The sequence below is a fragment of the Saccostrea cucullata genome, unplaced genomic scaffold, assembly GCF_032062105.1.
Source record: "Saccostrea cucullata isolate Sc308-1 unplaced genomic scaffold, CSIRO_AGI_Scuc_v1 ctg221, whole genome shotgun sequence".
In the NCBI taxonomy this organism is placed as follows: domain Eukaryota; kingdom Metazoa; phylum Mollusca; class Bivalvia; order Ostreida; family Ostreidae; genus Saccostrea; species Saccostrea cuccullata.
The window spans coordinates 435,193-462,203 of NW_026931943.1; the positions used below are offsets into that span (position 1 = coordinate 435,193).

At 31.7% G+C, this 27,011-nt stretch overlaps 2 protein-coding genes across 2 annotated transcripts; both read right to left on the reverse strand.

Annotated features, from left to right (window-relative positions):
* Positions 1 to 5,381: 5,381 nt before the first annotated feature.
* Positions 5,382 to 8,515, reverse strand: LOC134234071 (uncharacterized). Its single transcript, XM_062716137.1, has 2 exons — positions 8,404 to 8,515; positions 5,382 to 6,239 (listed from the first exon to the last, which is right to left on the reverse strand). The coding sequence occupies exons 1-2, from the start codon at positions 8,417 to 8,419 to the stop codon at positions 5,515 to 5,517; spliced, it is 741 nt and encodes a 246-aa protein (XP_062572121.1). The 5' UTR covers positions 8,420 to 8,515; the 3' UTR covers positions 5,382 to 5,514.
* A 5,753-nt stretch (positions 8,516 to 14,268) lies between these two features.
* LOC134234084 (uncharacterized) lies at positions 14,269 to 26,513 on the reverse strand. Its single transcript, XM_062716148.1, has 8 exons — positions 26,399 to 26,513; positions 23,360 to 23,393; positions 22,137 to 22,224; positions 21,808 to 21,968; positions 17,969 to 18,059; positions 17,431 to 17,599; positions 17,237 to 17,330; positions 14,269 to 14,715 (listed from the first exon to the last, which is right to left on the reverse strand). Exons 1-8 carry the CDS (start codon positions 26,408 to 26,410, stop codon positions 14,627 to 14,629), a joined length of 738 nt encoding a protein of 245 aa, XP_062572132.1. The 5' UTR covers positions 26,411 to 26,513; the 3' UTR covers positions 14,269 to 14,626.
* Between the last annotated feature and the right edge of the window lie 498 nt (positions 26,514 to 27,011).

Consider the following 27,011-nt stretch of genomic DNA (forward strand, 5'->3'; position numbering starts at 1 on the left):
TGAATTTGATGAAAAGTAATTAAAACTAATTTGATATTGCATAATAGACTAATCTGATATGTATAGGTTACATCATAGAAGCCGAGTAGTATTGATTATATCGTTTCCATGGGGCGTGGAAATCGAGGGCGCGGAGCGCCCGAGATTTCCACGCCCCATGAAAACGATATAACCAATAGTACGAGGCATCTATGATGTAAGCAACTTGTCGCATGTCTGATGACGTAAATTTCAGTGAGAGTGTCAAAATTAAGAAAAAAAATATTAAGAATGATAAACTTAAAATTCATTTCAAGCTAGCTCTCCAACATGTCGGACGTTCTTAGTGAATTTGTCTTTGACTTTTTAACTGAGTTTGAAGATTTTGACAATTTATTTTTTAGGTTAGCACTCGACAAATGTGAAATCACAGAAGCAAATATCAAGGAGTTTAACGATATAAAGTTTGGAGATTTTTCCGTATCTTTCAAAATTTCAAAATGGATTAATCTTTTGAACGACTGGGAACTTTCAACCGAGTTAAATACATGTGTTTTAATTTAGTTAAAGGCTAAGAAATAGCTTAACATCTTCATTTTTCTGTAGTTATGAACTTGTGAAATAAAATTAGTTTTTTTTCTCATGACCTGATTTCTGCCTCCTGCAGTGATATATGAAGGGGCGTGGAAAGTATTATCGCATATGTGATATGGGATATATCACCACACAAAGATCAAAGAAAATCACCGCAGATATGCGACAATATATAATATTATTAATTTAAAAACTAATTCTTAAATATAGGGTGGGTGGAATCAGCATGTCCATATGAATTAAATATTAAAACCTGTCGGACATTAAATCTCAACTAAAAAATATCTTTGAATATTTTATATGTTTAAAAAAAAATTATGGTATATAGTGCAGACCCATTCATCTCTTGGTAGTAATGAGTAGACAAGCATCCAGTTAAAGATTAATTAATGAGTTCAATGTAGGAAGGCCATCTGATGAAGCAGTCTTATCTGTATCCTTTGGGGATTAGACAGAAGAAGTGCTGGTCAGTTTATAGCATATGTCATTTGATGGCCAGCTTTTCTTTTCAAAATTAATTTGGTATAGATTAAGGTGTTATGACTGATTTGACATTGTTAAATATGATTGGCATTTGACAAGGTCTAACACAACCAGCATAGAATGATGTAATATTTATTATAGTTAATGCCTATATCACAGGGAATGGATAAATATTTGAAGGAATGGAAAAATCATGGAAATCTTAGAATCAAGGTTGACATGATTTTCTTGCATGCTAAACTGTTCAAGAAAATTGTATTTTTTTGACGGGCGTATCATGCTGTGGCGCGGCGCTTTATTATTTTAAGTGAAAATAGAATATTTTACATACTCAGTATTCCATAATGGTATGATAGAAATTTCTGATTAAATAACCAGGAATTAGTATGATATTAAATCATTTTTGTGTCTTTAACATTAAAATACTGATTTGATACTAAAAATTTTGAGTGACATTTTCTTAGAATGTAAGAATTCATGAAACATGATCTATATATTTTTTTTATAGTCTTGCAGCATAGATAGACTTGTTATGTCTGGATGAGCTGGTTTATTGGTTTATATATGATAATGAAAGATTTTTACATAGGTACAGCTGATAGATAGTTATGATTAATTGCAGAGAAACAGAGACAGTGAAGGTTATATTAGTTATGCTATATTGTTTCTTAAGTTGATTGAGCATATTAATTACATTCCTATCCTTTTACTTTTAAAAGACATCATTCCTTTAGTATAAAGACAATCGTAATAGATTTTTTAAAAATTACTGAACTATCTGTATATTATATACTGCCCGTCAATGGAAACGCAACAACTATGTACCAATCAAGTTAGGACATCTTTTACTTTACCAAATCAGTTATTTAATGGTTGAATGGTTTTCATTCCATTACCGAAAGTTGATTTTTTTAGCCCTCTTAACAGCTAACATTTAAAAAAAAAACACCCCCCTTCTGACCATTTAATCAAAACATGCTAGTCCGCCATGTACAACATACAGTGTACGCAGTCCGATTTCTACCTTGCATTAGGTTTATCAATGTCTTTATCTGAGCAAAATAAATATTCTTGCACATTTTTAATTGCCTGTTTTTCAGATACTGATGTCGAATTTTCTCTAACTAGGCGCAGTGTATTAACCCTTAGACTTCCGGTCAATGAACTGTCATTCATGCTTTTGAAACACATGAGTTAGAAAATCGTTATGTAGCGTATATTTGCATCTGTAGCTCTACGTTTTCTTTATTTTGAGAATTTCCAGCATTAGCAATGAAATCCGTGCTTTCGGTAATTTTGAGGAAATACAGGAAATCACATCCGGAAAAGAAAGAAATATTTTTTCCCGGCATTTTAGTACAATACTTATGATAAACAGGTACAAAACCTTAAAAACCAAAATATTGTCAAATATTTTATCAAAATTGCTAATATTTGATTTCTGTTAAAAATCAACTTCCGGTAATGGAATGAAAATCATTCACCCGTCAAAAAACTGATTTGGCAAAGTTAAAGATGTCTATACTTTTTTTGGTACATAGTTATATCCTGTCCATTATTTTCACCCTAAATTTAAGGTGTTGTGTTTCTATTGACGGTGAGTATACATCTTCCATTAGTTACCTGTAAATTTGAGTCTTACCTTTCAGGTTATCTAGAATATGTAATAAGAGTGTATCAATAAAGGTTAATATGACCTGGAAGTACATGTACGTGAAACATGGCATATATGTACATTTTTAGTGAAAGCTAATTTGAGAGAGAGAGAGAGATGTTCTTATTATCATTGCCGGTATACGATCATACTGAAAAAATGTACTTATTACACTAAGACTTTTTCTCCAGGAACTTGACAGTGATATATTAATAGTTATTTTCATATGCTTCCTATATTTAAATTTTTGTTTTTCTCAAATATAGTAAAGTTGTCACATAAAGATACGAAATGATACAAGATTGTATACTAAGAGAGAGAAAAATACTTTTTACAGAATTTGGGCTCAAATCTGAACTAAGATTGGAAATTTTAAAAGCTAATACTGTTTTATTTTGTTTGAAAAAATCATATTTATTTAATATAGTTTGAAACTTTAGTCCCTTATTATTAATTAAAATTACATTTGAAAATTTCTTCAAAGTCTTTGATCATGATTGTGTAAGAATTATACCTAAATACATTGTTCTATAATAATTTTGAGAAGTAGAAAAGAAGATATATTTTCATATGCTGCCATTCCGCCAAAAATGTAGTCCCTGCTATTCTTCAATAGCAGTTGACCATTTCTATTTAAAGTTGTATAATATGTTGAGAAAAGAAAAATATGGTCTTTACAATCTCTTACACCAAAATATATAAGGCATAAAAGCAAATATACTTTTAAATTTATCTAGTCAGAAACCAGTGAGGAATAAAACAAAAATGAATTAGATCTGTTTTACTTTTTTAATTCAGAGTATTAGAATTTGGAAGACGCTGTGCCATCACAAGGTTTTTCATTTAATGAGCTGAAACATGCTACTACCTTTATGTCTATTAATATGGCATTACATTTTACTAATTGCCATGCGATATTCTGTGATTTCATTTATTACTTTTTTATTCAAATATTTTATCAGGTAAAATACAAATAATTCAGATCTATATAATTGTTTGACCTCTTGTTATTACATGTTGTTATTGTTATCTTTTATTGTTGATGTTGTAGAATTTTTTTTATTTTTTGAATAATTTATTTTCACACATGCAATATGTATAATGAAATTGTAAAAGTTATTTTTCATGATGATCAGGTGGAGGATTGATGATTTTGTAAAACTGTATATGAAACTGGTACACCAAATATTCTAAGGAAATGCTTGAAAAAGGAAACAGGTATTTTTGATCAATATTTTGTGAAATGCTTGCTTTAAGCAGTGTAATTAATAACAATATTATGATGTTGTTCATGATCTCAGTATTTTGCCTAAAGATTTTTGATGATTTTGTGGAGTCTGTAAATTAAATGTTGTTAAAAGCTCACAATGTTTTTGATTATCATTAATAAATCTATTTCTAGAAGTTGGACACATTTATAAAGCCGAATACCGAGAGTTATTTTCCTATGATTTCCTTCTAGTTCTCTAATTCTTCGTACCAAGAATTACCATAGCATGTTATTAATTTGCTTCATCCAAAATATTTTTTATTATATTCAAGAAAAAAAAAAACTATTGAAGATGTAATTTAAAAAATAAATAAACCTTTGATAAAAAATGGTCATCTGATACAGTAGAAAGCTGAAACGATTGATAATTATTTTTTATCCTAAAGTGAATTTATTTTTAATTATATATTTTTAAAACCCGTTTATGTTGAAAAAAAAATGTAGAAATTGATTCTTTTACATCACAATTTACTGTCTCACTCATACATGGACACATAGGCCTACCCCTAGAGATTTCTGAAGCAGGAATAATGTTAACTCCTGCCGTCCACAATACTTAGTCTCTAAATGGACACAAAGTCCTAGAGCTAAAAATAACGTTTCCTAAAGCAGGACACTAAACAATAGTCACTACGCTGCCACCAATTTTGTAACATGAAGCGGTCACCCGTCTGAAGGCTTTACACGCTCGCCTTTGCTAAACTTGCCAGAAATAGAAAAAGACTCTACAGTATTATTTATTGTATCTAAATTTTATCGATTTTCAGTAAATGTAAGAAAATAACTGTAAAAATATATACGTGTACATTATTTATTTACTTTTTTAATTGGTCAAATCGGTGCATGCTCCGACGATTTTTTTTTTAAGTTTCAAAATCATGAATATTATTAATCTGCAGGTGAACTAATAACTTATTTTGACTTAAGCGCCAGGCGATTCTAAACTTTCTTTGGTTACATTAGCATACATTTGTTTTTATGTTGAGGTGAAGTAAATTTATTGCGTCTGACAGAAGATGACGCGATAAAAGTATGGTTCTTCGCCTCAAAGACAGAAAAGTAGGGAACCTCAGTAGATGAAACTGTGATGAGCAGATGCCCTTGATAATACACATAAAGTTAGTGACGTTTTACCATGAACTTTACTGTGTTAAGTGCATTTCCTTTTGAGAATCTGCAAGAAATATAATCTTGTTTGGTTAAAAATACTTTAATTATTGGGAAATACCGGTATCTGGAAACAGCTCATCTATGACAGTTAAAGTTGTTAATTATAGTAAAGTCGAAAAAGTTATAAAATTTTTAGCTTTACTGTATGAAGCATTGCGACTGCAACTATGGTCTAGCATATTGGTCTTTTCATGCTTTTGAATTTACTCATTTTAAATTAAAACACGATGCTTACATTTATAATATTCTTTATTCTTTTATTCGTGTAATGAAAGCATAAATACCGTCACAGTTGCTTTTAAATGAACATTCAGATTAAAACTATACAAGGTCAAAGGATGTTACAGTTCTCATGATTCTCATCTCAGAAGTTTCTGTACTGGCTTTGGTGTTTTGCCCTTAAGATATCACGCTTAAAATGGGTAAGATTTTTCGAAATTTGCGCTTGTTTTCTATCGAGCCTTTGTAGCTCACTTAGAGCAAAATCCCTTTTCGAACGCACCTCAGATCTTCCTTTGTTAGCATACGATGAACGCAAGGCAGTATCGATGTCTCGTCTCAAAAGTCCCCTATTCAAAGCGTCTGATTTCAAATCAAGATTAACAGCAAATTCATCTTCTTTAGCAGAAGCAAAAGGTACCCAGCTTGTCCTGCTATCAAACCTTAACTGCCTGGCGTATTTACCGACATACGGGGATTTCCGGTGAACAGGAATAGAAGCAACCGGAGGTGGGATGTATTCCGGAACTCTGACGGGAACATAATCCCTGACAACGGAACGTGCACGTCTTCGGACGGGGGATGCAAATCTAGGTCGTGGAGTGTATTCCGAAACGGGTATGTAATCCCGAACAGACGAGCGCGCGCGGCGTCTCCTAGGTGAGGCGTCCCTGGGAAGCGGGGTGTAGGACCAGTCATCATCAGGACTCCAGTCATCAATGGCATAACGACGTTTACGAATTTCATAGATGCTATCGTCGTAGTTGTAGTTGTATGGATGTTCTCGTGGGTTTACGTAGAAACCTAGGGGTTCGTCGTCATAGCTGTATGGTGGTACATAGACATAAGTCCAGGCAGGATCATCGTATTCTACAAAACAACACAGTATTGCATATAAAATCTCACAACAGACCTAACATTCTCCAGAAGCAGGTAACATACCTAAACGTATGAACATATCTGCAATCTACGATATGTCATCTTGAATGAATATAAGCAAATAACAAGATTGCAAGATAACAGATGTGTAAAAGTAAAAGTGTCTGGTGCAAGGACGCTGACTTCGGCAGAAATGATTTGCCAACTAAAGTGTTTTACGAATATTTATGCAACAATCCTACCTATTTGTCTAAAGAAAATGTCATTAGATTTTATCAAACGTATCGACATACGCAGCGCACATTTACAGAAATCCTACAATGATTAGGCCTACCACTGATAATATTTTTAAAGATATCCTCAACTATGAATCATAGTAACGCAAGATGTTCATACATAAAAAATAAGCAAAACTATCCAGGAGTTTTGACCATACATAAAATGATGAAAATGTTAGTACTGTGCATTTTTTCATGAAAAATTAACGTACATATGGTTTTTAGCTGGTATTTTGTAAATATTGAATTTAAAAGACCCCGTGTGTAGAGCTTTAACAGGCAACATAAAACTGCAAAAAGGTCCTTCAAAAATTGGAAGTTTTAAATTAAACAGGAAATAAGAAATTTAAGTTCAAAACTACAAGGCGTATGTCCATAACACAGGCACTTGTTTCTGTAATAAATTTTTGACCCATAGTATAATAACAACACCCTTGTATTATTATTATACTATGGGTAAAAAATTTATTACAGAAACAAGTGCCTGTGGTCCATAAGGTATGAGATAATATGATGACACCACTGAAATCAAGCCTTCGTAATGTACGGAACTGGTCAGATTCGACAGAAACCTGCAACTGTACTCACGCTCGGACACGTGTTGTGGATTAGGAGAACAGTGGTTCACCTGCTATGAGAAGCCTGCTTTCTAACAGATGAGTCGTTTCTGTCTAGAGCAATTGATATCGTAAATCTGGGGCTGATAAAGGAGCTAGAATAGTTTTCACTCTTACTAGTAAATTAAGATATAAAGAAAATATCTACCTGTAACTCACCGTGTTTTAAGTGTGTTCTTACGTGATGAAAGTTAACTTCACCCCCATCCAACCCCATAAAAAACTGATAATGCTAAAAGCATGGATGATTTGGAATTATCAACTGTTGTATTAATTTTGAAGAAAAAAAACAGATCATGTACAATTTCCATTCAGTCTTTAGAACGATATCTAAATAATAAACTGTGGTGTGATGTGCATCGGAACAATTTCAGAAACAAGCACTTCTGTGTGACTTGACCTAACTATATCTTATTACTGTGACATGCATAAGTAAGATGTACTCCACATATCGCGAAGAAAAGTTGAAAATTGTACCTAGTTACTTTTATGAAACATTTTGTGCAACCAAGTCTCAAGAACTTTCCCCATGCTTGTCGAAAAGAATGTGATTTTATCTGGGTATCTATAACAACGCTTATACAAGTAACAACAAATGGTTGACAATGACTTATTAAGGTTTGCAGAACATGGAAAGCTCAAGTCAGAACAATTATCTACAGAACTGCATGACGACAGAGTAAACTAATGCGCCGACTGGAATGAGGAAGTTAGAAAGTCATCTCTCAAGAATTTGCTTCGCTATGCTATACCAGTGCAAAACACAATATAAAAGAAATAAATAGATGAAAAAATACTTATATTATTTTAAATTGCACACACTATTTACAACCATAAATAAATGGTTTTAGGAGCTGTTTAATTGGGTTTTACAAATGAAATAAAAACGACTTCGGTAGAGCAGAAGTATTTCAATTATATCTTGAAAAAATCTTCTGCACAAATATTACTTAGATGTAGCATATTGCACGTTCGTTTGCTTTTGTTACACAAACAGCAGGTGTTTGTATTGCATTTACTGTACAAAATAACTTAATTTAGAATCATTTTTTAAAGAGTTATTTTTACAAGAAATGATACCGGCGTATCAATGATCGAAAACCAATCAGATTTAACGAAAAATGATGTTTTATATAAAATTATTAATATTTCTTACTTCTCATATTTTCTAACTCTGAATCTATATCTAAACATCCTGAAAATAAGAAAATATGATATACAGATTTTTTAAAAATAATAAAGATACTATAATTGTCTTACCTACGTAGTATGCCATTGTGTTCACCCCGCTCCCGTGCCTCTCACAGCTGGTAAAAATTAGTGGCGTCTCCGAGCAACTTACAGAGGTGATATACACTCACTGCAGTGTAGGCGTATACCTGCATGTCTAGTACTCTCTCTCTCTCTCTCTCTCTCTCTCTCTCAAGTTGGTTATTAGCCTATAAAAATAAAATGTAAACCCAGTTTAACATTTTGTTAACAATTTTCTCTCTCTTTATATTTGAATAATTTTCTCTCAATTAATTAAAAAAAAATATATAAAATCTGGCCCTAAATGACTGCCTGTGTACACTCTCGTAAAACATGCACGTGTTTATATTTTATAACGTTTTAGCACGACTGAAAAGTTGAATATCAATATAAAAAAGAAATGATACTAGGGCTGTTCAATAAATAGTGTCCTGAACTGTATGACATACAATACATATATCATATGACATTAAGCTTGTATTTCTCTCATTATTGAATCTTTAATGAACTTGTGACCACTTTTCATCATATACGAGTAGTTTCATTGTGAGAAGCTGGAAAACAAGGGCTATTCGAGACGCTGCATTATAATTAGAGTGAAAACTAGAGCAAAGCTCGTTGCAAAGCAACGAGGAGGTCTTCCGTCCTGTTTGACCGGAAGTAACTTTTATTATTACAAAAATGAGTAATAACGTCCTAAAATTGTTTAAATCCCCTAAATCTATGTTATTTAATGCAAAAATCAGCCATTTTTTGCTACTTCCGGTTTGACCGGAAGTGACGACGACGGACGGAAAATTTATTTTTATGCTCCCAGTGACAGATGTTACCCAAAAACTTGTCAAGAATGGCAAAATATGCGTTTTCCGACTACTTCCGGTTTGGCCGGAAGTGACGTCGCCGGACGTACTTTGACGACCTTAATAGATTAAACTTGACATTTTAAACAACTTTGCTTCTTTGACGTATTACAAATTCTCAATACTTTTTGAGATATAAAGGAAAAACTTTTGGCCCCTCTTGACCCTTAATTTTAGGGACCAGCCCTTTTTCCGAGATATCATTTGAAAGATCTTCTAATTCTGCACAAATTATGTTCTATATAGTTTAACAAAATGTTTTTAGTTTAGAAGATAAAAAGCAAAATATGAGTAATTTTTGGCTCTTTTAAGCGTTCTAATTTTTGACCCCTATATAGCGCCATTTTGAATAGAGAAATCGAAAAACAAAAACCGATGTGCACAACTTCAATCCCTCTATTATCTAAAATCAGTAGAATTTCTTCTCCAGCTTTAGCCGTCTCCGAGCCTTTGTCTGGAAACGAAAGCCTATAAATTTTTGTTTAAAGGGAAATAATTCAAAACCGGAAGTGACTTTTTGAAATTTTCGACAGCATTCTGATAGAGTTTAGTAACTTCTAGTATCTTTGAAAATTTGAGCGAAATCAATTAAGAAATGAGTGAGATATGAGCTTTCAAAGCTAGCGTCTAGGAAGTAGAAGAAAAAAAAAGAATAATAATCTTTACCAACAGAATCAGTAGAAGGTCTTCCGTTGGAAACGGAAGACCTTAATAACAGCTTCTTTTAAGCTGCTGTAAAACTTGTTAAAAATCCAAAATAAATTTCACTGAAATATGTAACATTTACAGCAACCAATGTTTGTTTTATAGACAAATGAGCAGGTGGGTTTCAATGATAAAAAATACATAATGGGTACCGTCCTTGCCAACAAAAAATATGACAACTTATGGACTGTTTGTCAAATTTCAACAAATAATATTTGATGATTGACTTTAAGACACAGAGCAAATTTGACACCATTTCGGGAGTACTTTACAGTTTTAAAGAAATTTTTGACGTTAAAAATGCTTCGTACTCAAAGGTCACCCTATATTTTGAAAATGAATGTAAACGACAGCGTGTACGAATGTCTTAACAATTATTTTAAAATATCAGTAATCGTAGTTATCCACGTCTGATTGAAATTCAGACAGATAATGAAACTTGAATCTATTGCTTAAAACACTCAAAACAAAATTTACTATAAGATGCACTTGACAGAAACAGTGCATGAAGGTCTGACAGGAGCACAAAGACAGATTTATATGCAATTTTCTTAAATATTAGTGGTATTGTTGTTCAAATTCGTATTAGGGGAAACAGTTTAATTTTTGGAGGAGACTAGAAAGCATTCTTATGCTAAAAAAATCGAAAGGTATATTATAGAAAGGGCCCAGAAGCATTAAATATATCATATATCATATAGCATCAACTACATTAAATATCTTCATGACAGCGTCCATACCCGCACGCCCTGAAGAGTAAAGGGGTTTTGGGGATAAACAGAAAGTTAATGTTTTTTCACATCAACAACATTCGGAAGATCTATTACCTTTTGACTTGAATAAAAACACCTTACAGAAGGAAGAAACAAGTCCAGGAAATCATAGGATCTACCATGTTCCAGTATACTAAGGGTCATACCCAAAACTGAGTTCTAAAAATAATCAGAAATTGGATAAAAATTGTTACGGATGTGTTTTAATTACAAGAGAATATTAAGTTAAATCATTAAGACTAAGTCATTGATAAGCGTCTTTTGCTTCTTTCCATGGACCGAGGACATTATTTATTGAACAGACCTCGTATATGCAGTTTTTGTAGCAAAGAAAAGGAAACACTAGAACATCTTTTTAATGAATGTGTAGAATTAAATACATTTTTAACAAATGTTTATGTTTGGTTTTATGACTTTTTTTCATTTAATATTGTAATCGATTAAAAAAAAAATGTTTGGTTTTGCTGAAAGTGAAATGATTAATTTAATAAACTGTCAATTGAAATATAATATTTATCTGTTCCAGATATAAAGAAAATCCTGTATAATTAAACAACTTTAAAACTATATGGACCAATTTGTATAAAATTGAAAAACAGAGAGCATTAAAAAACAAATGTACTAGTTTATTTGATGAGAAATGGAATCTTTTCACAAAACTGAATGAATACAGAGAGCATTAAAAAGAAATGTACTAGTGCATTTAAACATATTTTATTGAACGCAATCAATGGGATTGGACACAAGTTATGTCAACTTAGATTGTCCTCTCCAACACAAACAAAAATAACATATATATATATATATATATATATATATATATATATATATATATCCAAAATTTAAATAATGTCTCAGTAATCGGATAACAATATTTAAAAAAAGGTAAAAAAGAAAACACAAAAATCCTCAGTTAAGCTTTAGCGCTTTCATTTTTCAATCTTCAGAAGCTTCTGAAGATTGAAAAATGAAAGCGCTAAAGCTTAACTGAGGATTTTTGTGTTTTCTTTTTTACCTTTTTTTTATATATATATATATATATATATATATATATATATATATATATATATATATATATATATATATATATATATATATATATATATATATATATATATATATATATATATATAAATGTACTAGTATTTGATGAGAAATGGAATCTTTTCACAAAACTAGATGAATAAGTCTGTATATCTATGAATAGTGTGAAATATTGTTTAAAAAATATATTTATATCTTTGCATTTGTTCTTGATTCAAATGTTTGGCAATAACACGAAGAAATGTGTATATGGAAATTTATATGTCAATGTATGCATGATTGATTTTTTTTAAGTTGTTAGATTTAAATTTTATTTTTTGTTAGCAAATACCCAAACATAAATAGATAGAATCACATTTAAATAGAAATATGTCTATTTTTCAAAAACAAAAAATGTAACTATAGTTCAACTAATATAAATGGTTTGTATAAAAACAGCAAGAGTTACCTTTCTTTTTCTCCGTCTCCTCTCTTCTGTTTTTAGAGTGAATGTCTATTTGTATGGGTGAGTGACTGTGATTTAAATTATAAAGGAGTTTTCCACTTAAGTATAGCAGCGTGGTCCCTTTTTTTGCCCTTATTTTACAGAATATACATGAGGATACGGTATTATTTTTAGCTTCATTGTGTATAACAAAGTATTTCTAATTAACATTTTGTACAATCATTATTAATAACTTTGAATTTCAAGAAATACAAGCTGATTTCCAACACCTACTGAACACATAAATTCCGGAACATTTTCTTTCGAACAGAGTACGGTTCCTCTATTACATACAAATGGGCGGAGACATTTAAATTAGGTATTATATAAAGGAAGACACCGATGAATTTTAGCGTGAGATAAGAAATAATAAACAATATAAGATGGGTAATAATAATCTTCAATACGTTTGAATTTTATTTTGCATCATTCGTATTCTTCTGAACTTGGGGTGGGTAGGAGTCTTTTTTAGTTCTTGAGGTATTTTTGTTGGGGTTTTGAAAATCCCCCTAATCACAATAATTTTTTTTTAAATCTATCATTGTTGAATAAAATGTCAAGATATTTTACCCACTACAATAATTTTCTTTTATATGATTGTTTGAAAAGCACAAGCGGTTGCATAATAATTAACGGTAAATACACACAGACATACACTCCCATTCAGGGGGAGGCTTAGAAAAGAAAACAAGAAACATGAATTTGATAAAGCAAAAGAAAAAGATCGAGGAAATCATTCTCCAAACTTGAAAACGATTAATGTAGAATTAGGATTTTAAAAAAAATACTAATTTTTTTTATTTGAAAAATTAAACATTAACATTGATGTGTATTTATTCATATTGTAACAGCAAGCGTGAAGGCGTATGAAAAATTTTTTTTGGGGGGGTGTGTGTGTGTGTGAAGAACTCAAGATTTATCCCTGAAAAGAATGGGTCAAACCTCCCCCAAATACTACCTGCCTGACATGTATATATATCTCTTAACTTTGCTGTAAATTCTGTAAATAAATGTGTATTTATATACATCTACGCTTGTGCTTTTCGCAATGAACAGGGATATTGCGATTACGTGCATGAGAATTAAAAAAATGTTCCAGAAAATCGTCAGAGTTTAACATAAGTGATATTCATCGAAGTCTATAGAGAACCTTTTGTTTATTTAAAAAAAAATAAAAGCTGGTGTCTGCACTTTTCAAATACGAGCTACATGTGTCGCTTCCTACAGAAAACACGCTTTCCAAAGTTATTCACCTGTGGCGGAATGGAATCACGTGACACATTATCTATTCTTAGCAGGTCAACAAGAGGTTAATCCTATGTAAATGTACTCACCGAACAGATCCAAAATCATGATACTTTTAAGTAAAAGACATAGAGCGCAATGTTGTTCAACAAAGATATTTTTACACAATCTGTATAAATATAATATACACATTATATTTTGATGTCGACTTTGAACAAAGCTGCGCTCGATGTTTACGAAAGCCGTGAAGTGGGTACCTATCACAAATTTCTTTTGATATTCATGAAAATCAAAGGACCCCACCTTCAAAACACAGCTTTGCGTGTTCTTTTTTGCAATTATTTGAAATTTTTAAACGTTGGAGCATATACTACAGACATAAGAGAACAATGTAATTTACTTTTTAAGCTTTTTAATGAAAGTTTAAAATTTGACAAGTAACCGGGGACCACAGATAATGGCTTATTGAGACTTCTTCTTTCCACATCCCATAGTCAGGATGGGTTGTAAGGGTAATGTAAAATCCTGGATTATACGTATTTGAATAAATGTGAGAAAATTAGGGAAAAAAACGAATATCAATACTTTATCTTAATTTTAGGAAAGATAAAATTCTCGACGAGTTTCGTATGTTTATTCTTGGTTTTGTATTAAAAGATGTTGAATGGTACTGTAAATCACATAAAGAGGTTGTATATCACACTGTAAGTTTCATCATAAAATAAGTAAAGAAAAAATATTATTGTAAAAATGTTTTAAAGACTATTATATTTATCATAATGAACAGAACAATATGTTAACTTTGATAAATGTACATGGAATGGTCACTTGAGATGTGTGCATCTTATGTCTCTTTTGCGATCTTCAGCTTTTAATGGCATTGGGATTTACATCATAGTGTATATACACGCAAAGCCTTACACTTGAACGTTCATGCATCTTATTTTTGTGGATTCCTGCTTGAAATCAAGTGTACTAAAACTAAAAATGCTTATTGTTTGATATTTGTTTTATTGTCTTTCAGATTAATAGCCTGGATTTTTATTCTACCACCACAAAGTATTTCGTGATTATTATAAGGAAGTTAAAGCAGTGATTACTTAATGAAATACATGTATATTTTATATATATGGAGTCTTGATAAAAAGGGCCAGTACAAACATGCAGCACAGTGTGAATCGATGAAGTACGGGAATTGTTTCAGCTCCCCCTACAAACACAAAAAAGAATATTATTTCATAGTTGGTGGTATATTTACTATATAACATCTTACAATCTAAAAAAAATATGTAAAACAAACAATACAAGGCTGTGGACAAGATTGAAAAATGAAACAAGTCAAAGGTTGATAGATCTGCAACATGGCGAATATTGTTGGTGTGACAAAACATTATCTTTCTATCCCCCAAACTACTTTACTCTTCACGGCTCATGAGTTTGGACGCTGTCATGAAGAAATTCAAGGTAGGAGATTCCTGATTCTAGTTCCATCATAAACCTTTGGATTTTATTTCGCAAAAATTTGCGTTCTAAACTCTAATAGAAATTGAACTGCCTCCTTGAATAAGAACTTGAACAACAAGACTACTAAGCATGTACTACTGTTTTATGATTTTGCAATTCTTTGCTCTTCCCTTGCAATTGGCTGTTTTTGTAAAGTTCGTCTTATTGTAAATTTGTTAATAGGGTTTAAAGCAATGCATTCAAGTTTAACTACCTGTTTGAATTTCAGACAAACGTGGTTAACGTCAATTATTGATTAAAAAAATTAATTGTTTAGATGTTCTTATATGCTGTCGTTTTCACTCATTTTTCAAAACAAAATTTGGCCAAGGGGTATTAGGTTTTTTTTACTGTCTTTTTTACTGTCAAATGTTTCTTTAATCCAGTGTAAACTACATACCCCTAAAATGATGCGTATCAATTTTGCTACGTGTCTTAAAGTCAATCAACTTTGAAGCGCCAATGTCTTTTCTTGAAGTTCCAAATTATAAAAGTTTTTTTCCATATTATTTTTTACAGTTAAACCGTTTCTTCTCAAATTAGCCTCATCGACACAGAGTCTCTGTCACTTATATACTGCCTGTACTATTTGTACATACATGCGCAACTCGTTGGTGGCATATTTTTTAATTACTTCAACATTTCTAGAGTTTATTCAAGATTTTTCCCTGAGTAAAACACAAAATTGTATCGTTATCTGCTGCTCCTTGACGTTCTAAAACGTCGTCGTTTTCAATAATGAGTATGTAATAATCTTCTCAAATTGATTTCTTTTCAACGGAGCAAAATTTTAAACCATAATCTGAAATACGAATCGAAGTAACAATTTTTTATTTGAATTTCTAGGTTGATTTCAGTTTTTACTCTATTTTACATCTAGAAAATGACTACAGGATTTTTTAGTGTGTTTAGTATACCTTATCACCTGGATACGGAGTATATATATATATATCTCAGTTGATTCGATACGCAAGAGCATGCTCTACGTATGAACAATTTCTAAAACGAGGTAAATTATTGACAAGCAAGTTAATGAAACAAGAATATCAGCAGTCTCGTTTAAAGTCATCATTTCGTAAGTTCTGTGGTCGATACAATGACCTTGTCAGCAAATACAATTTATCATTGGGTCATATGCTGACTGACGTTTTTCATACCAATTGTTAGTCCATTATTTATACACTGAATTGACGACGGATTTTTGACGTTATTTCCTGATCATGACAAGGAGCACACGGCGGGTGTGACCGGTCGGCAGGGGATGCTAACTCCTCCATGGCACCTGATCCACCCCTGATATTTCGAGGGTCTGCGTTTGTTCTGCTCTTGTTTTGTATTATTTTTTGGACTTTGAGACTGAATACTATTCGTTATCTCCATATCCTTTTTGCACCTTACTCAGTTTCGACATGCTCCGCGATCCAATTTCTGCATTTTTAAAATCTGGATAAGTTTTTAATATATCGTGATATTTTTTCAAAAATTATACAAAGCACATGAATTCTCTGCTTAAATATTTCTGTAGATATTTTAAAAAAGAAAAGGAAAACAATAAAATCTATTCATATTAGCATTAACATAATGAAAAAAAAGTGTACGAACTACGAAGAGTCCAATTGTTTTGTTGATACACAATTGTAAAAAATAAGAAAATAAAATCCGCCCACCCGCCCCCATTTTTTAGCAAATTAAGATGAGAATCTAAAGATTAATTTTATCTGGCCTTATACCATGTTTACCCCTTCATCCTGTGGATACACAATATAGCTCATGTGATATTGTTTTCGTATCCGACAGTTGTGACGTCACAGTGGGTTTTGTGTTCGTGTAATTGAAGAAAAATAAAGTGAAGTCTTACATAAAAACAGTGTAAAACACTGATTGTGGTGAACAATGAATATAGGACCTCCCATGATTTGTAGTTGGATATGATTTTAATCCAACGAGTTGTATGATTTTTATCCCCGAGACATGGTACAACAACAAATCATGGGAGATTCTTTTTATCCCATGTTAAATACTTTACAAACGATGTTTTACACTATTTTTATATGAGACTCTATTTTTACTTCATCACGCTAACGCAAAAACCATTGTGATGTCATAACTGCACTAAGGATATCCCATGAGCTATATCAACGGGATTAGGGGGTAAATATGGGATAAAAAAAAGATGTAATAGAAATCCACGAACTTTTCGAAAACACTTGTATATATAAAATTCTTACCGTGGATTCTATTCTCATTCAAAACTTTGAAAAAGGACGAGCCAAGAGCTGATGGGTCTTTCCTGCGACGTCTTTTTCTACTTTGATTACAAATCTAAAATGACATAATTATTTTTAAAAAATCATATTCATCAAATAATTAGCTGTCACTTTTCTTTTTCAACAATGGAGTTAGTCTACTTTTTCTAGTCTACCTTTTCATTGGCACAGGTTGTATTATGTCTACAGATACGAACTGTACATTCTATGGTAACATATGGACTTGAAATAAAATGGAATCCATACAATGAAGCTCGTAAAAGTTGAGGCGATGTCTGATTGAAATTATCCATTAAGACGCTGTTCTTTTTCGAGTTACAGAGACTAAAATAGAAGTTATGCCAATGATTATAATCTTTGTTTATCAATTCAATATTTCTTTATTCCAATGTAAATATGGACACAAAAGAATGGATATCATTGAGGGAATAATATTCTGAGGCTAAAAACATGTGAAGTCTCACTTTATTTCTTTATTCCAATGTAAATATGGACACAAAAGAATGGATATCATTGAGGGAATAATATTCTGAGGCTAAAACATGTGAAGTCTCACTTTATGGGGAATTTACACAAAAAGTAAATGAAGTTTCAAATTAATTTGCCTCAAAAGTTTGAATCTATTCTTAAATGCAATGACTTATGAACAATTTCCATTACCGAGAAATAAAATCCTTAAATAAAATCAGTCACCGTTTATTCCAAAGAGTCACGTTTTCTGATCCTTCCTTTACTACTGTGCCACAGAAGGCCTTGCATTCTACTGGTCTGATGACATGGTGTTCTTAAAGAAAAATTAAAAGGTTTCCGATATATGTGACTGTTTGATCTCAATGTGAATCTTTTCATTTTTACAAGTATCGAAATGAGAATTGAACAATGCATACATGTACACCAGATACAAAATATGCTCGATTTTGAGAAGGAGCACAAAGACCTTTATACATATAAGCAAAACATATAGACACATATACATGTACACGGTGAGTTTCTTAAAATTTTTGTCCTTTTTACAAAAGTACAAAGTTTACTTGTAACAGTGAAAGTTGTTTTGTAAAAAGGAAAAGAAAAAAAAAAGAAAAAAAAGAGGGGGGGGGAGGTCAGCAGTAAAATGCATTCAAATAATGTAAATCCTTAGAGTTAGCACATAATTACTTTTCATCCTAAAAATAGGTCTTTTTTTTTTAAAGTAGTACATCACAGATTTTTTGCTAGTGACTTTCATATTCCATATATCTACAACTTTGTAATAACAAGGCCTTTTCTATAAAAATTCTGTATATTATCCTCTTTAATAGAATATCGATATTTAATTTTGGAACAGTTTTATATTTACTAGCAAAAATAAATTGTTTTACAATAAGTATTATCAAGTTTTGTAATTTGCATATATTCCTGTTCTCATATTTACCAAAAAGTATTACTTGTTTGTCAAAACTGCAATGAATCTCAAATTTTTCCAAAACCCATTCTTCAATCCTACACCATAACTCTTTTATTTTAAAACATTCAACAAACAAGTGGTCAATTGTTTCCAAGTCACTTAAACAAAATGTACAAGATGGTGAATCAATTAACTTCAATCTAAAAAGATAATAATTTGTTGGAATAATTCTGTGCAATATTTGAAATTGGAGCCAATGAAATTTGGATTCCTGAGTAACTTTGAAAGGAAGTTCAAATATTTTATTCCAATCTGCTTCATCAAAGAAAACATTATTTTCATTCCATTTTAAAACAGAACTGATTGGCTCTCTCTTATTATTAATAAATATATTATACATATCTTTACACCCTTTATTACATTTATAAGATATGATAATTGAATTTGGAATATTTGGTCCAATAATCTTTAATCTTTTAATTTCCTCTACCCTTGCAGACTTCAGTCTTTTTAATATAGCCCTCTTAAGTCCATTATATTCGACAAAATTTGTTTTCACCTTTGAGTTTATTATTGTGTCAAAGCTTAAAAAGTTGCCATCATTATCAAAAAGGTCATTTAAAAAGACAAAGCCTTCATCAAAGTAGCTTTTCCAGAAAAAAGATTTTCTGTTAATCATTATGTGTGGATTATTCCATATATGTTCTGATAACACATATCTGTTTTCTTGGTTTATATTTATAAGTCGTACCCAGGAATTAAGGACCTCTTTCCAAAATTTGCTTGTTAAATTATTTATTAAATTTAGAATGTAATCTGAGCCCCTTATCCACAAGCTTTCAATGTCTGTTTTTAGTTCAGCTTTAAACAACTTTACCCATTTTGCATCTGAATGAATGAGTCTTCTAACCCAATTTGATTTAAGCGCCGAAATGAATTCTGTGTAATCTACCATTTTCAATCCTCCATATTTATAGTCCTGAATTATAACATTTTTCTTTATCTTATGTATTTTACTATTCCATAAAAAGTAAAACTCTGTCTCAAACATTTTTAGAAATTCGGGTTTAGGATTTGGTAGTGTAAGAATCAGATGATTTAGTTTTGGTATAATAAGAGTTTTAATTACTGTTAATCTGCCTATTGGGGTAAGTTTCCTCATACTCCAACTGCATACCAGTTTTTTGATATCATTTAATTTTGACATGTAATTTAATTTAAGCATCTCCTCCAAATCAACAGAGAATTTTATTCCTAGCTAATCAAAATTTGAATTATCCCAATCCAGCTTCCACCGAGAATGGTGAAAAACTTCCTTTGAAAATTTCTTACTTCCAATCCAAACCATTTTTGTTTTTAAGAAGTTAATTTTTAACCCTGAAATATTTGCAAAATAATCTAGTTCTCGAAGGATACCATCCATAGATGTAGGTGAACCATCTGAAATAAGAGATGTGTCATCAACATATTGTGAAAGTTTATATTCTTCCCTTCGATTATTATGCCTTTAATGTCTTTATTATTCCGAATTAGAATTCCAAGTATTTCTGCACATAGCAAAAAGAGGTATGGTGAAATTGGGTCGACTTGTCTACAGCCTCTTTGAGGAAATATATAGTCTGAAATAACACCACTTGTATTACACATGATTTAATATCACTGTAGAAAGTTTCAATCCATTTTTTAATGGAGAGTCCAAAGTTGAAAAAGTCCAATGTTTGATTTATAAATTTCCATGAGATTGTATCAAATGCTTTATCAAAGTCTATAAGCATTAGTAAACCAGGTACTTGATTCAGTTCTGTATAATGCATCAAATCATATATTTATCTTATATTCTCCCCTATAAATCTGCCTTTTATAAATCCAGTTTGGTCTCTGTTAATTAATTTATCTAATTTTGTTTTCATTCGTTCAGCAATACAACCTGAAGCTATTTTATAAATTACATTTAAAAGACTAATCGGCCGCCAGTTTTTTAAAAACTGTTTTGGTTTTATAATTCCAAGTTTATTTGACTCGGTAAAATGTGATAGATCATATGAATTGTTTATTTCTCTTGTTATAAAAGAGCCTATATCTTTCCAGAAAAATTTGAAAAACTCGCGCCATCGGGGCCTGGACTTTATCATTTTTCATTTGCTTTAGGAAATTTAGAACTTCAAAACTTTTCACTGGTCCTTCAAGGCTGTTTGATTCTTCTTTACTTAACTTAGGAATATCTTTGTAATTTTTTAGTTTTTCACGAATATTTTTTGATTCTACATTTTTTCTTTTTTTTATATAAAATTTCATTAAAAACTTTGTTTCCTCTAAAATATCTTTTTTAAAGTAAAAGCAAATGATCCATCATCTCTTTCTATTTTTGGAATTTGATTACTGACATAGTTTCTTGATTCTAAACTGATAAAATATTTTGATGGTTTTTCTCCTTCCTCAATCCACTTAATCTTTGACCTGATACATTGCCCTTTGAACCTTATTTTTCTTATTTCTTCTATCTCTGTTTTTCTGAAAGTTCATTTATTGACTGCTCTGTTAAATTTCGTTCCAATTCAAATATTTCTTTTTCTAATTGTTTTTCTCTTTCATTTGTTTCCTTCTTTTTGTAAGTGGAATAGGAGATTGACTTTCCTCTTATTTCCATTAGTAGAATATCAAGAAAAAGTTGATCATTAATAGTAAATTGAATATCATCATTATCTAAACAGCTTAGTTTTTTCCATATTGTAAACAGGGCAGACATACTGAACTTTGACCTATTCAATCTTACATTTTATTTTTTTTAACAAATTCTTCATCAGTTAGTAAAGAGTTATCAAATTTCCAGAATCCTCTTCCTTTAATAAATTCATTCAGTTTACAACTTAACACAACTGGTGAGTGATCGGAACGATAACTATTCTCGTAAGTTACACTTGGGTTATAGTGAACACAGATTCTGATATTAAGAAAAAGTCAAGCTTAGCTTGTTTAATTGGGTTTTTTCGTCTCCATGTAAATCTTTTTAAATCTGGGTTATTTTCACGATATACATCACTTGTTTATACTGATTAGAAAGAATAATGATCAACATAAAAAACGTGAAAAGCCAGAATGAAAAATACAGAAAAGTAAATAAATGAAAACTTGAAGATAAACTACTTACCACCTGTGTATGAAATGAACATATAGAAGCGGTCTCCCAGATACACATCAAAGACTGAAGGAGAGGAAATGTCCGGTCCTTCCCGAAAGGATATGTCTACCCTTGATATCTCCCTATGTTCAGGCTGTAGTAGTTCAACTCCTTCAGTTGATGTGAGGGAACTCAAAACAAAATACGTCGCTATTTCACATGTGACCATAACAAAGATGATAACAAAAAAATCATCTATTTTCATTGGTTAAATTATAATGGACTTTGCAAAAAGAGGAGAAAAAATGAAAGCAATTCTCGATATTAAGCATTTCGTAACAATATGATAATAAGCTTACTAATCTGAAGTTGTCGGTGCAGGTGTTGAAGACGATGAGCCGCTCGTTGGTGTAGTTATTTTATCAGTGGTAGATGTTGAAGATAAAGCTGTTTTAATGTTATTCAATTCCGTTATATAAAGTTTAAATAAAAACCATTTTCATATGTATATTGAGTCTGTTATAACACTTAGTTCGAAATATCTGACGTTTTCCAGACTTTAAAAATTACTTTTTTGAAATTATGACCGCCAGGGTTACGTCAAAACCGTCGCCAATTGGAAAAGCTGTCTCCAACCGGAGGTGATTTTCGATACTTGCGAACCGAACTAAATACCAAAATCGGAATCAATCGATGGCAAGGTGCTTCTACTTCTCAAGGACTTGCAGGCAAGATTTTAAAATGCAAGAAATGAAAACAAATAAAATATGTTCATCGGATTATATATTTTATGAGGGAACCGTAAAACGGCGTTGGTAATACTAAAGTCTTTGTACTGTTGCTATAATGTGAGTTAATTTGATATTTAATTCAATTCGATTCGTAAGTATTCAAAATCAACTATAGAATGCCAGCTCCGGTTGGAGGCGGCAAGTACCCGATAATTGCGAACCGAACTAAATACCGAATTTATTGATAGAAGAATGCCTCGATCTATTATTCATAAATATCCATGAAAAGAAAACATCACTCTTCATTTGACACAGGACTTGCACGATTTTAAAATGCTCGAACTGAAAACAAATCTTGACAGTCTGATAAAATATTTTCATTGGATTATATATTTTATGAATTTGTTAACTTGTGAGTTAATTTGACATTTAATTTATTTTGGTTCGTGAGTATCTTAAACCAACTTTATAGAATGCCGCCTCCGGTTGCCATTTCTTTGGCATGTGAAATATCACAATCGTAAAAAAAAACATGGAAAACGTAAGATATTTTGGACCATTAATTATAGCACTATGAATGAAATACTTGTATTTTTAGATAACGAACATTTATTATGTAAGACAATTGATCCATGTTATAGCTGCATCTGATATATTAACTATTCCTGTAATCAATAATTTTTCACCATGGTTTAACAGGTGAATTATTATTATGAGACTCTTAAATATACAATAAACCTAATTCAGTATCTGCTTCATCTCATATCAAATCATAGTTGATTTCTCATGAGTTAAAAACATTAAATTAACATCATCTAACCTTTACCAAATATGAAGCAAAAAATACATACTCAAGGAAGTGGAATAAACAAGAATGAAAACAACCTGAAATAAAATTGAAATCAATAATGAATAAATGTACATTATTTCGGAGCATTGATTGTTGAAACTATTTGGACAATTATTCTTTTACTCGAATACTCGATGACAGCCTTTCATTATAATAAATCAAAATATGTATTTTGACACTGTAAAATAATTGTGTCCTATTATGAACTATAATTAGTATGACAAAGAACGTTACCGTTTAGTGTACTTGAATATGATAAATATAAAATATCATCAAATAAAATTACTCAAAATAAATGAATGAATACTTTTACTAAATATATCAGATTTAAATCATATATGGGTATATATTGTATCTATTAGTAAATTAAAGTATTTGTTTTTTATACATGTACTATAATAAATCATAGATACCAATCAGAAGTAAACTCAGAGCTAATGAAGAATAAATGATTAGGTTCCAGGTTTTAAAAAAAATATGTGAAAGTTGATTGGTTACATGTACCAAGCTTTTTTTGTTTTGTGAAGTCTTTTTAATATATCTTAATGATTTTCTGTAAACAGTAGTGACCTAAAACTCAACTATTATTGCACTGCCATACATATTGTACAGGGCCAGCTGCATTACTTACATGTACCTATATTTCCATTTTACGATACCTGAGACCCTCATGTGACCTATTGCTATCCTTTTGCTATCCGTTTTCGTCCGTCGTCGTGTGTCGACTGTTAACATTTCAATATTTTTAGCACCTCTCTGAAACTGCTAAACAATGCAATATCAGCAAATGGTATTTAAATATCGATAAGGGGGAACAAAAATTGTGAGTTTCATAGCCCCTGTCCCCTGGGGCCTGACGGTTGGGACCAAAACCACTAAAATTAATGCAATCTTCAAAAATCTTCTTCTGTATTACTGGACGTCAAGGAGTCAAACATTTGGCATGATTGTAATTAGCATTTCTCGAGAGTCCTGTACCAAATTGTGAAATTCATGGCCCCAGGGTCAGGGATTCTAGTACTAGGGCAGGGTTAATAGAGTATATGGTGAAAGTGCGTTATTTCTTTGAAAATTTTCTTCTCTGTTCCTGGGAACCTCCATGAAAAGGGTATTAGACAAACTCACTACATACATACAGGAGTTATGATGAGCAAGGACCCTTCTTCCGAATTTGTGAATCTATTGTCCCAGGGTCAGGGGTTCTAGTGCTAGGGCGAGGCTATTTGGATTGTGTAGTGAAAGTGCATCATTTCTTTGAAATCTTCTCTCCTCCTGGATATTAAACAAACTCACCACATACATACAGTAGCTCTGATGAGCAAGGATCCCTGAGTCAGGGATTCTTGTGTTAGGAGGGGGTCTGATGATTATATAGTAAAAATGCAATAAATCTTTGTACATCTCTCTGCTGCTTGAAACGATATTAAACCAATGAACCATGTACATGGTTATACTGAAGAAGGCTGCCTCCTCCAAAATTTTGAATTGATGATCCCTGGGTCAGTGGTTCTAGATTTAGGGTGGGACTCTTTTGACTTTATTTATTGAAAATGCATTGGTTCTTTGAAAGCATCTCCTGCACCTGGGTATAAATCCAGTGAAATAGATACGGAGTTATAATATTATCATGATTAGCAAGGAGGTATGTTTCTTCGAAAATTGTGAATTTGGAGACAAGGGCGTCTAGGGTACCATGAGGGGATGGGGATTTAATGATTATGAACTGAAAATCAATTTATGCTTCGAAATCCCCTCGGTATTAAACAAAACTTTATTATGAGTTTATTAGCAAAAAACTGTGAGAGGTTCTGATGTTAGGGATGGAGTACTGCCGATTACATGTATATACTGAAGTGGAAATATATTTTCTCTTCATTCCTCTGCTCTGCCTCTGGGCATTAAGTATTCAAACTCAGCATACTAAATGTTTAGTTATGATTAGAAAAGCTGTCACTTTTAAAATTCATTGTGAAATCATTGCATTTAGTTTAAAAAACAAATGATCCAAATTCAATTGTTGGAAAGTTGTTACACGATACTCAGGTAACGTATTAGGCCCGTTGGCCTCTTGTTAAAATATAAGTTAGTGTGGAAACTGATTATTTATCCTAGCAATGCCAGTGGTCCTGTTGCCGTTGGACGCCTGGTATATTTCACTAGATATTTTAGGGCTTGCTGAGAAGCGCCAATTGCAATCAAATCAAAGGTTTCATTAACAGTAAGATTAGGATTCATTTGACATCTCAAATACTCGTGCTACAAGTTTGTTTATCAAAGAGTGGCTTAAATTAGTTGGGAAATAAGAAAAACAATCAAGATTTGTAATTTTTCCTATTTAGATGTCGCTCCAGTCAGCCCACGAATATTGAATGGACTATTTCAGGGGTCCAATGATAACGTGTTGACTCAGTACCTCTGGTAAAGCGAGAATATGCTGATTATCATGCAGTTTAATTAAATTACTCTATCATGAGCTCAATTTTCAAATGAAATTGATTGACAGTGTAGACTGATCCCGATTGATTTCATAGCCCTTAAATATAAGTTTTTGTGGTAATTAAATATTGTGCAGTATTATGAGCTCAAAAAGATGTATCGATGCTAATAATCAAGACCCTGCCTCTCAAAATTCAAAAGGCATAAGTTTAATTAAACTACTAAATCTGATATTGTCTGGCGTTATCCATGCATATACAAATGTAGGTAAATATTACTTAAAGCAACATTTTGCTTGTTAAAATTAAACAAGCACAAAAAATTACTTTATAATAATGCTTTTATTAAACCTACACAGTATTTGCCTATATGTTAAATCTCAATAGTTCAAAGTAACATCAGCATTGAAAAAAATGTACATAAACATTGCTTATCATATCATACACGAATGACAGAAATCACAAACAGAAAGTACACGTAAACCAAAATCAATGACCTGGATACGCGAGGCATTCGGTCTAGTCTTATTCTGAAGTTAAATTTTTACTATTGAAACATGTAAAGATTGAAAAATACAGAGAGGGCGCAAAGAATAAAATAATACCTTAATATTCATTTTGGCTCGGTCTCAATCTACCATTTTTACTGTGTACCTTACTGTGTACTTTCGTGATAAAATTCAGTATCCAGCTGATAGCTTATCACATCTTACATGTAGGTCAAAACGAAAAACAAGTTCACAAAGTAGATAAAAAAATATGCATATCTTGCTAGATCACTCAACTCAGTTTCAAGTGGGAATTGGGAGCTGAATGTATTCGCTTATATATTTGTGCTAAATCGCATAGGCATTGCGTTTATTGCGATTAAGCAAAAAACCAATGGGTTTAATGGCAACATTTTTGCGTTTAAACGCAAAAATATTGCTTTTCATCACGTAACCATTGAATTTGATGACAATCTTTTGCGTTTATGATTGATTGACAGATATATTGTTTTACGTCCCATTCGAGAATTTTTTACTCATACAGAGACGTCACCGTATGCCGGTGAAGGGCTTCAAATTTAGACCTTAGCACTCAGGGTCATTGAGCAGTGAGGTTTCTTCATGGCGCCAACGCCTACCGTGACACGGGACCTACGTTGAACGCAATGACAAATGCGATTTTTCCCCATTGTGAGCCTCAGTCTCAAATGAGATGAAGTTCAAGGTCACG

Coding starts and splice junctions, on each gene's coding strand:
- LOC134234084 (XM_062716148.1), bottom strand. Junction 21,969..22,136: donor GCACCGACAACTTCAGATTA/GTAAGCTTATTA, acceptor TTTTGTTTTGAG/TTCCCTCACATCAACTGAAG. Junction 18,060..21,807: donor GTTCATTTCATACACAGGTG/GTAAGTAGTTTA, acceptor TTTTTCTTTAAG/AACACCATGTCATCAGACCA.